Source organism: Pelecanus crispus, chromosome 1, assembly GCF_030463565.1.
Source record: "Pelecanus crispus isolate bPelCri1 chromosome 1, bPelCri1.pri, whole genome shotgun sequence".
Lineage (NCBI taxonomy): Eukaryota > Metazoa > Chordata > Aves > Pelecaniformes > Pelecanidae > Pelecanus > Pelecanus crispus.
The window spans coordinates 63,265,722-63,277,550 of record NC_134643.1 but is presented as its reverse complement, the minus strand read 5'-3'; the positions used below and the strand labels follow the sequence as shown (position 1 = coordinate 63,277,550).

The 11,829-nt window shown below is 41.9% G+C and overlaps 1 protein-coding gene across 1 annotated transcript; it reads left to right on the top strand.

Moving 5' to 3' along the window:
- The first annotated feature begins 344 nt into the window (after positions 1-344).
- On the top strand, positions 345-10,993 carry HSP90B1 (heat shock protein 90 beta family member 1). Its single transcript, XM_075728108.1, is given in 22 exon segments — positions 345-381; positions 384-481; positions 483-548; positions 550-633; positions 635-770; positions 1,311-1,410; positions 2,085-2,226; positions 2,306-2,422; positions 2,789-3,120; positions 3,968-4,079; positions 4,767-4,883; positions 5,491-5,607; positions 6,330-6,467; positions 6,575-6,652; positions 6,741-6,806; positions 7,065-7,334; positions 7,564-7,809; positions 7,993-8,129; positions 8,549-8,627; positions 8,724-8,879; positions 9,444-9,542; positions 10,742-10,993. Coding segments are annotated over 22 exon segments (2,757 nt in total). The 3' UTR covers positions 10,772-10,993.
- The last annotated feature ends 836 nt before the right edge of the window (positions 10,994-11,829 follow it).

Below are 11,829 nucleotides of genomic sequence, written 5' to 3'. Positions count from 1 at the left end.
GGGGCTGCCGAGAGAGGCCCCCTCAGCGCCGCCCCTCCTCTGCCGGCGGCTGCGGCGGCCCCAGCCCGGCCCTGCTTCCGCCGCTCGGGCGCACTGTTTGTGGTCGTAACTTTTCGCTCCTCTTTGGTAGCCGGGGGTGTGTCGGGCCGCCACGACCGGAAGCGCCCGTTGCCATAGCAACCGCCTCCCCGGTAAACATCCCGGGTGTCCCCGGAAGCGGTCGGAGCTGGCCTCCCATGTGGAGATTGTCCTTATCGCTCCCGGACGCGGCCGCAGCAGCTGCGGCCCACGTGGCCTCGGCGGTAAACATTAATGGCTTATTCATTAAAACATATCGAGAGGGCATGCTGGTAACACCCCTCCGCGCAAACGATTGGCCAAGCGCCCCTCCGCCCGGCCAATCGGTGCCGGCCACGCTCCGTCCGCAGGAAACCGCACATGGAAAGCCACGATTGGCGGCGATAGCTGCAGGCCCCTCCCTCCCAGGCTTCCCATTGGCTGTGTGTTTGGCGTGGTACGCTCCAATTGGCCAGTCGCTGAGCGGCTCCCCCCCACCCTCCAGCGGCCCGGGTTGATAAGGCGGAGGGGGAGGGCCGCGGCCGCTCCAGCGGGCTCAGCGGCGGCGCGGTGTGGGGCGGGGGCTGTGGCCGGCGGCGGGCTCGGGAGCGCGGGGCAGGGGTGCCTGGGACCGTTCTCTTCTGCGACCGGAGCCCACGTCGCCATGAAGCCGGTGTGGGGGCTTGCTCTGGCGTGCACGCTGCTTCTGGCCGGTGAGTGCTCGCCGGCTTCTAGAAGCTTCTGGCGGGGGGTGGTTCGTCGGGGCCTCGGCCAACAGCCCCTCCACCCCTCCTTCGTCCCCTTTTTGCTAGGGTAGGGGGGACGGAGGCCGACGAGAAGCGAGGTGGGGTCTTTTGGGGGCTGGGGGGGGGGGGGGGTCGCTTTCCCGTGCCCCCGCTTTTCTCCTTGCGGGCGTATACCGAGGGGAGGGGGAAAGTGGCGCCCGGCCTCCTGCCTGGCTCTCCCCGGGCTGCGGCCGGCGCCGCTCTCCAGGGAGCGGGGCGGGCGCGGGGGGGGCACGACGGTACGTCTAACGCGGCTCATGCGCCATCACGGGTGGGGGCGGAGGGTGGGCGGGGGGTCCGTCCCCTTCCCCCACCTCTCATGTCTCCGGTTGGGCTGGAGCTCCCTCGGGGAGAGGCGGGTGGAGGGACAGAACTGAGCTTAAAACTGTGGGGAGGGGCAAGCGGAGAACTTCGGTAGTGTCTAGTTGGGGAATCAGGCTCAGATCGTTGGGTTCCCTGTTTTCCCAGTGTCGGTTAGAGCTGATGAGGTGGATGTGGACGGGACCGTGGAAGATGACTTGGGTAAAAGCAGAGAAGGGTCTCGAACGGATGATGAAGTTGTTCAGAGGTTAGTACCTGGGATTCTGAGTAAGTTACTTCTGAAATGTTAAGGCTTTCTCTTGCTTTTGAACGGTCAGAGCATCAGTAATGGTTAAAGCCTCTGGAATATGGGGGGAGGTGCCATTCAAAAGAGAGATCTAGTCAGCTGGGAGAAATAAAATACTTCTGAAAAAGGCTGTTTCCTTCTAAATAGAAGTGAGCCTGAAACCTTGGATTCAGAAGTATTCAACTTGTTTGTTATCTAATATTGATAGTTGTATAAACCCCAGTAGATGAACAGGGGCTTACTCTTGCATGTAACTGTATGTGGTAAATGGTGTCAGCTGAGTGCCTTCTGATGAAACAGCTCTATGCCCATGCACTGCATCACCTGTAAGGTATACCACATGCTGAGGATTACAGTGGTTTTAATGTACCTGTATTCTTCCCTGAATTTCTTTTGAGGAAAAAAAAGCCTTACTTGCAAGCATGGATTTTCACGCAAGTTTTAGAATAAGGTTATGCAGTTGAGGATAGTTACTCTTGCACATATCTCATTTGCTCATGTAACTTTGGGGCTGTGTCAGTGCTTAAGGATCTTACTGTTGTTCTAACTAGACTATTACTGCTTTTGCTAGATGATAAAATTAGCGATACTGTATGTGGACAAGACTACTTGACAGATTTTCATTGTCCTAACAGAGAGGAAGAAGCTATCCAGCTAGATGGCCTGAATGCATCCCAGATCAAAGAAATCAGAGAAAAATCTGAGAAGTTCGCATTTCAAGCAGAAGTGAACAGAATGATGAAACTTATTATCAACTCTTTATATAAAAATAAAGAGGTTAGTGCCTTTATCAGTAGAACATGTTAGAACTGTTTGTGTGTGGTTTGGAATTCCTGACTACTGGTTTCTATTTCAGATTTTCTTGAGGGAACTTATTTCAAATGCTTCGGATGCTCTAGATAAGATACGGTTAATATCCTTAACTGATGAAAATGCTCTTGCTGGTAACGAGGAACTTACAGTCAAAATCAAGGTAAGAAGCATTAGGTACAATCAGCTCTTACAGAGGAAGGGTGGGAGGAATGTTAAAAAAGAACCTCATTAAATCTAAATTTTTGGCTTAATACTGATGCAAATATGAACTAGGACCACATCAGAAGCCTTGCAATTAACTTTATCAAAGATTACTTTTAATGGTGAAAATACATTTCTGATTCTATAAAACGTATTGAAATAGTTTGAAGGTAGGTCTTCCTCACTTCTGTAGTTACTGCAAATCCAATTTATTGTAGCCAGGCATATTTGAATAGCTGCTACTCCGTTCGCTACTTCTCTGTGGCAGTCTATTATGTATTAAGATTCAAAGTGAAGTCAAACTGCATCTTTTTTTTTTTTCCAGTGTGATAAAGAGAAGAACATGCTTCATGTTACAGACACGGGTATTGGCATGACAAAAGAGGAGTTAGTTAAAAACCTGGGTACCATTGCAAAGTCTGGTACAAGTGAATTCTTAAACAAGATGACTGAACTGCAGGATGATAGCCAGTCAACATCTGAGTTAATTGGCCAGTTTGGTGTTGGCTTTTATTCTGCTTTCTTAGTAGCAGACAGAGTTATTGTCACATCAAAACACAACAATGATACTCAACACATTTGGGAGTCAGATTCAAATGAATTCTCTGTGATTGATGACCCAAGAGGAAACACTTTAGGACGTGGCACAACCATAACGTAAGTATTAAATTTCTTTAGGCTTAAAAGAAAAAAAGTTGTGTGGGTACACTTTGCTCATTGGAATATGTGGATGACTTTTGCATTGTGACTCGTATTGTTTGATTCTTGTAATACAACTTTTTCCAGTTTAATAGAAACATGCAAACTATTAACTGCATCCAAAGTAAGTGTGGAGTGATAATGTAGTTCACTTCACATTCCATTAGATGAACTAAGAAAACCACGAGCATCTTGACAACTAACTGTGGGCAAGTAATTCCAGACAGTTCAGCTGCCTGCAAACTCATTCGGATCCTCAACACAATTGTGGCCTATCAAAACCTATACAGGGGTTCTAGAGCTTCCTCTTGGAAACTGGCTGCTTTTTATATACCAGTGAGACTAGTCTGATGCAAATCTCAAACTAGAGGTAGTTTGACAGTCCTATTTTCATTGCTTTCATGAGCAGATACATTTATTTGATCTGGGTTTAGAGAACTTTTTCCTGAAGAAGGCACTTGATATGAAAAGTTTCTTCTCATCTCAGTGCTCTAGTTCCAAGTAAAGGCCAGTGTGAGAGTGCATCAAGGTCCTGATCAGTATCAATATGGGATGAGGTTTGCATTTAGACTTTGGATAGTGTGTTCTGCCCCAGCTATTAAAAACAAGTATGTGTTTCTTCTCATTGGAGCAGTTCAGTAGGGATTGTAATTTTTAGGAGCTATTTGCACCTGAACTGATAAAAGCTCACTTGCCTAAATTTGAATTGCTATAGCTGCATCAGTAGAAGAATACAGCTCCTCCTGTAAAACTGTTCTACAATATTTGTTGAGCACTTTGATTGAAGCTTTTTTTATTTCTTTAGCCTTGTCTTGAAGGAGGAAGCATCTGATTATCTTGAGCTGGATACTGTTAAAAATCTAGTAAAGAAATACTCGCAGTTCATAAACTTCCCCATATATGTGTGGAGCAGCAAGGTAGGTATATTTGACTGAGCATTGCACAGTATGAGCTTTGGTTGTGAAAACTGTCTGGCCAGATATTTCAGGATGAGGGCATACTATAAAACTTGTCTAATTTATAAAATTCTGCCATTCATGATTCTTCTGGCTAGTGTTTTACTAGTTACTTGCTCTCCAAAACTTAATGTGGTGCTAAAATCAGAAACTTTCTAGGAACTTGATTTTTATTCCAACTCGGAGAACGTTACCAAGGGAGCAAGACTGCAACTAATTATGAAGAAAGATTTTTTTTTTCACTGGCTTTGTTTAGTAGCTGGAAGCTTTGGTAGGCTCTCAAGCAGGGCCATGGTTAGGTGTCCTTCTGAAAACAGGGCAGCGTCCTAACTTTTAGGCGTGTTCTTTTGATGCTTTCTTAGTGTAGCACTAACTTAAAATCACCCAAAGCTCTGATTAGCATTATGTGTAAAGCTATGGGAAAACTTAAATGTAAGTGGAGTGACTTCCCAGTGTATTGAAAGAAAGCGTGTATGAATGAAAAACGCAACTAAAAAACCTACAGCTACCTATAGAGAAATTCTTGCGATAGGCAAATAACACAAGTTAAACTAGTGCTCTGAGAGATTAGGCTGTTTGGGAGAATATTAGAAGATACCTGGTAGGAAGCCTAGCAGTCCAAGTCCCCACTTTCAGTTGTCTTTTTAGACAGAGACTGTTGAAGAACCCATTGAAGAGGAGGAAGCAAAGGAGAAAGAAGAAACAGATGATGATGAAGCTGCAGTTGAAGAAGAGGAGGAAGAAAAGAAACCAAAAACTAAGAAGGTAAGCTTTGTCAGACTTGGGGTTTTGTAATTCATGTCAGATAGTTCAGCAGTTTTCGTAGGTAGTCTTCCTGAGGTGCACTTCAGTAGTGTGTGTGTGTGCTTTCAAATAGCAATCCTGTTCAAGTGCAGTTAGACATCTTGTCAGGAAAGAAGATGGTAAACAAAACAGACTTGGTTGAAATCAGGCAAATGACTGACAAATGCCTTGTGAAGTAGTGGTCCCAGAACTAGTAAATATTTGAGTGAACTGTTGAAAATGGTGGGTGGACTTCAGTAATCTGACATTGAGTAGTTTAAATTGAGTGTACTCTGCTGGAAGGTTTTTTTCAGAAGGCAATAGAACAGAAATACTGATACTCAGTGAATGTGCTAAACGTACGTAGGACACACCATAGTGTAGACTTAAGTTTTGTTCCCATGTGTTACACTGATTTGTATACTTGAATGAGAATATCCAGGCCATTGCATAATTTGTTTTGTAAATTAGAAAGAGCATGTATTTTTGATGTGCTATTTTATGACTTCACCTCAGTGGAGTGTCTTCAGCTGACTTAACCTGAAGTAAAGAATGGGTCTTTATTATACTATGGTGTTTACATGCCTAGGTTGAAAAGACTGTCTGGGACTGGGAGCTCATGAATGACATAAAACCAATCTGGCAGAGACCATCTAAAGAAGTTGAAGAAGATGAATACAAAGCCTTTTACAAAACCTTTTCCAAGGTAAGCTCTGAGCCTCAAGATTGTTCCAAAGCAAGAGGCTTGCTGTAGTATGTCTTGCTGTGTAAACAAAAGTGAGTGCTTATAGGATAGGCTGTTTCTAGGATAGACTGTTTCTGAAGAATTGATTAATTGCTGTCAATTGATAGACTGAATTCCAGAGAGCCTAGGAGGTATAGCATCTTGGTCAGGAGTTAATCTTTTTTTTCCCAGAGAGAAGAAGGTACTGCCATGTAAGTGTTGAGTGGCCTAGGTTTGAGAAGTAATATGCTCAGGTCATGTGGAGCTTACTGATAGTTTAAATGTTGACAGGGAGATTTTTTTAGTCTGAAAGTGGTGGTGCTGATGTTGTACATAGTGGAAGAAAGAGGAAGATACAGCTTTCTAGAAGCAATGTTGTCTTTATGTGTAAATACAACATAATGTGTTATTTTTGAGTCTTTTAACTGTGCTGTGATGATACTGTATTGGTTACTGTACTATTGGTTACTTCTGGGAGGTTGGCTTGTTAACAAAAAAAACTAGTAGGTCTCAAGGAATGTTACTTCTATGTGACTTGGCTGAATCTGGAAATTTTGTCTCTATAATAGATTCTAGCAAAGCATGGTTAGATAGTTTAATTGTAAAATAATTGCACTTTATTTGGCAAATTCATGTTACTTCTGGAAATGTATTAACTCACCAGTATTTTCCCCATGTCAATTAAAAGAATCCTCTCTTCACAGGACCATGATGACCCAATGGCTTACATCCACTTCACTGCTGAAGGGGAAGTAACTTTCAAATCCATCTTGTTTGTTCCTAATTCTGCTCCACGTGGCCTGTTTGATGAATATGGATCCAAAAAAAGTGACTTCATTAAGGTAGGGCAAGCAAGTGTGTGGGTATGGTGTCATGTCTTAAAAAAAAAAAAACCCAAACCCACAACAACCCAAACATAACCTGGCTGCTGTTTCTTCTTGTAATTCAGTTGTATGTTCGAAGAGTGTTCATCACTGATGACTTCCATGACATGATGCCCAAATATCTTAACTTCGTTAAGGGTGTTGTAAGTATAAGTCTTGCTTGCATTTGATTTTTTTTTTAAATCTTCAAATACTGCTAGCTATACTTAAGAAAGTTTCTTCCTCAATTAGGTGGATTCTGATGATCTTCCTTTGAATGTATCTCGTGAAACACTTCAGCAGCATAAATTGTTAAAGGTAAGCTAATTAATCTTAAATTTCTTCATTGTAAGCACATGACAGTAGCAAGATTTAGAAGAGTATTAGCTTGATTAATTTTACTTTACATAAGGAGTGTGACATTAAAGTGTAGGAAACCCATGCATTGCTGTTTTCAGACTCTGTTCACTTCAGATCAGGGACATGAAGTGTCTTGAATCCATCTTTTGCAGTGGGGTTGAATTGAGGGTTCTCCCAAGTGCTTATTGTTATAACTTGGTATTGCTGCTTTTTTAGGTGATCAGAAAGAAACTTGTTCGCAAAACTCTTGATATGATCAAGAAAATTGCAGAAGAAAAATACAATGACACATTCTGGAAAGAGTTTGGTACTAACGTAAAGCTTGGAGTTATTGAGGATCACTCCAATCGTACACGGCTGGCTAAACTTCTTCGCTTCCAGTCTTCTCATCATGAAAGTAACCTTACAAGCCTTGACCAGTATGTGGAAAGAATGAAAGAGAAGCAAGACAAAATTTATTTCATGGCAGGTGCTAGCAGAAAGGAGGTATGTGAGTGTGGAAGAGAGAAGGGGGAAAAACGCTGTGTCTCCTAGTTACAGTAGTAACATAAACATTATGAACTGTGTATCTGTTGTAAATGTGGAGGTTCTATGCTTATGTTACTACTGCAGTTCAGTTTTCCTTGTACCAACACCTGTCAAATAGTTGTACAGGTTTTGTAGCTGTTGGTACCAACACAATTAAACTGGCATCTGATGTGTTTTGTCATCTTAGGCTGAGTCCTCACCATTTGTCGAACGTCTTCTGAAAAAGGGCTATGAAGTGATATATCTGACTGAACCTGTAGATGAATACTGTATTCAGGCTCTGCCAGAGTTTGATGGCAAGAGGTTTCAGAATGTAGCAAAAGAAGGAGTTAAGTTTGAAGAAAGTGAAAAGTCTAAGGAGAGTCGGGAAGCCTTGGAAAAGGAATATGAACCACTCTTAAACTGGATGAAAGACAAAGCTCTAAAAGACAAGGTAAAATGTTATGCTATATGTAATGCTTGTTTGTAAATGCTTTTGTACTTGCTGCAACACACCTTGCAGATCTTTGAGCATAGACTTGACAGTATATTGAAGTGACAGGAAATTTCAGAATTATTTACTGTATAAGCTATTAGCTCTGTGAACTAACATTAAGGCTTTTTTTTTTTTTTACAGATTGAAAAAGCTGTGCTATCTCAACGTTTAACCCAGTCTCCATGTGCTCTTGTGGCTAGCCAGTATGGATGGTCTGGTAACATGGAAAGAATCATGAAGGCTCAAGCTTACCAAACTGGGAAGGATATATCTACAAAGTAAGCTTTTGCTTACATAGCTGCAGACATGAAACATAGTTGATAGCCTCCCTTGCTTGGTGTGAGCACACCAAGCTTCCATCTGGTTCAGATGATCCTTCATATTTTTAAGGTCACTTATAACCAAGTTGCAGTCTCCATCATAGTCTTACATTGTTATTTCAAAGCCCAGTATGTAAAACTGCCTGGTGAGCAAGACTCGTCAGTGGCATTTGCTATCTGTCATTTGGTGACAAGAGAGACACCTAAGACAGTTGTCTTAGTAACTTGAATGCCTTTTATAGAGTTAAGCTAGTAGTAAAGTGGGGCTGGGGGAAGGAATACATTTGTTACTGGGGCTGTAATCAGTAATAATGGGTTTAAAAATGTAGCTGGGTCTTGTACTTCAACATTTAGTGATGCAACTTCTATTCTTTCAGTTACTATGCTAGCCAAAAGAAGACATTTGAAATTAACCCCAGGCATCCATTGATCAAGGACATGCTGAGGCGAGTCAAGGTAAACAAATAACAGTAGTGAAATATTGACTACTTGGCTGTATACAACCTAGTTAACAGTTCTGGGTTTTTTTTTTTTAATGCTCTTCCACATTAGGAAAATGAAGATGACAAAACAGTTTCAGATCTTGCAGTGGTATTGTTTGAAACTGCAACTTTGAGATCAGGATATATGCTACCAGACACTAAAGAATATGGAGACAGAATAGAAAGGATGCTTCGTTTAAGTTTAAACATTGACCTGGATGCAAAGGTTAGTGTGCCTTCAACTTGGGACTGATAATTGACTCATTGCTGCTACATCTTAAAAAGCAGATACTTGATAGACTTGCATAAAATGAAACCTATCCAGCTTCCTACACTTAGGTGGGCCAGCAGGAGCCCAGTTCCAGTACCCAGGTGGGAAGCTGATGACTCTGTACATCATGCTCATGTCCTCCCTTCCACTTTTCTTTCCAGTTGCTTGGGATTCTGCACTCTCATTATGCTTCTTAAGTATTGTCCTGTCCTTTACTAAGTGGTGGTTCTATGGGAGTAAATTAGGGGCCAAAGGCACATGTGCCCATCTCATTAATGGAGAAATTTATAAGTGGGTATAAGTAGTACGGGTTCTCATAATGCTGTGCAAGAACTTATGCTGGATATCTTGCTGGAGGAGGCATGATAGTGTGTCAATGCTAAATGGAACTTGCTTTCTCCTTCAAGTAGCTTGGGACAAATGTTAGGAAGTGGTAGTGAGTACTTCCATAATAGCCTGTATTTAGCTAGTCCACAACTAGTAAACATCCTAAGCAAATTGCTTGTGACCTTCCTACAGGTGGAAGAGGAACCTGAAGAGCCTGAAGATGCAGCTGAGGAGGCAGAGCAAGATGAAGAGGAGGTGGATGCTGATGCTGAAGACAGTGAAACACAGAAGGTAAGGTCTCAAGTTTTGTTTCTTTTCTTACCAGTATTTACATGCAGTTTTGTCTGTGGTGCTTCTTGGCCACAAACTTGTTCACTTTGCCGTTCATGATGCTAGTTTTTAGTGTGAGGTTTTCCAAGCTTTTCTTGGAGGGGGAAAAAACCTGCAGCACAAATGACATTTCATTCCTATCAAACTATATTACAAGAAGAAAACACTTAGGTATGTTCAAAGTTGGAGGTAAATTAAGCTTAAGAGTGCCCTATGGCAAGAAAACAGCAGCAAATCCTCTATGGTTGTCTTAATGGTATCTGTTGGATTTCCACAGCTTGTGGGTAATAACATCAACAGATTGGCAAGAGTATGGTTTCAAATGCTTGCAAAACAGACTTGCAGCAACACTACCTCTAAATAGTTCAACTGTTGTGTGAAGCCAGCCTTCACTTAACTAATGTCTGCAGTTTTAATGATGTCTTGATGGATATGCTGAACTCTCCCAATACCACAGTTTCTTGATAACATTTAACTTCTAAAGTTATTGTGATGTCCCAATTGGACCTGCTGTCTCGAGTTGCTTTTGGAAGAGGCCTGCAAGATGATGTCTTGTGACTAGCACAAATACACAGCTTTTAGAGATGCACTTGCCTACTGTTAAATGTCAGATTACCTAAGAATAAATTTGAGGAATGATGCTTGTTGTACTATAGCTACTTAATTTTGATGCCATTACTATTGTGTTTACACAGCAGTATAATGTGCAATGCCAGTAATATAACAGAGCAAAGTTATGTTGTATTTGTTGGATTAGTGCACTTGCAGATTAAGGTTTCTGACTACTGCCTGGCAAGTGATGTGCTTCCTAGCTCTGCAGTCAAGTAGAACAGGGCTACTATGAACAGCACTAATACTGTGCCTGAAAGTTAGCTTAGGAAGTATTAAAGACTAAATGTTATGCTAGATCTACTGCTGACATACAAGCAGACTGAAAAAAATACTTTTTTTTTTTTTACTCTTCATAGCAAAGGCTTAACATGCCATCATTTGAACAGAAGTTTGACTTTAAGGAGGTATTTAAAAGTTGTATTACTTCTGTTAGTCCTTTTGGAAAGCATCAACAGTACTTGGCGGTCCCAGAAGAACTGAACCTGTGGTGACCTTCTCCACTTTTCAAAAAACAAGATTCTGATTCTCTCTTTGGTTTTTCTCTACAGGAATCCACAGATGTGAAAGATGAACTGTAAGCTGCACTCAACTACCATCCTGCGTTGGGGGGTTAAGAGGGAATGTGAATTAGATTGTTTTGTTTTTTTCCACTGTAAAATGTTGAAGGATGGTATGGGGTTTAAGGGTAAAGGAGGATTTCTTTTTTTTTTAAGTTCACTTTTCTAAAAACATTCCTCATGAATGTAAATTTGTATTATTTAACTGACTTGGTGTAAAATCTTGTCATGTACAAAATAAAATGTTCCCAAACACCACTAACTCTAAATTTTACATAGTAAGCTCAACTTGTGTGCTAGCACAAAGAAACAAAGGGATTGTCTGGAGCATTCAGGTCCTTTGTACAGCAGGCAGTTTGCAGTCCTTGTGCCTTTCCACACTGGCAGGCCACACTTAACTGTGTAGTGTATGCCTGTGGTTGGGTTTTGTGTTAGCAAACCTGCTGTGCTGTTTAGTCAAAATATACCTGGTATCTGAGAGCTGTGCTGAACTTGCTAGTTAAGTATTCAAGAAGTTATGTAGCTATGGAACTTGAGGCCTTCTTGTCTTGACAAACTTCTTGTCCTGTTTTGAAACATCTTCATGGGGCATCAAGCTGTGTCAGGGGAGGCTTAGATTGGATATTAGGAAAGGTTTCTTTACTGAAAGAGTGGTCAAGCATTGGAACAGGCTGCGCAGAGAGGTGGTGGAGTCACCATCCCTGGAGGTGTTCAAAAATACGTAGACATGGCACTTGGGGACATGGTTTAGTGGGCATGGTGGTGCTGGGTTGATGGTTGGACTGATGATCTTGGAGATCCTTTCCAACCTTAATGATTCTATTCTAGTTTTACCTTCATTAAAAAATAGTCTAGCCACTAAGCTGGGAACCATGAAATTAATTGTTATTCCACCCTTAATTGGTTTAGTGGTGGACTTGGTAGTGTTAGGTTAATGGTTGGACTTGATGATCTTAAAGGTCTCTTCCAACCTAAATGATTCTGTGATTCTACTGACATCTTAAGAAAGATGAGATGGGATATTTAAAAATAGCATTGGAACTGAAGTTCTGCCAGCTTGCACTGGACTATATGCGACT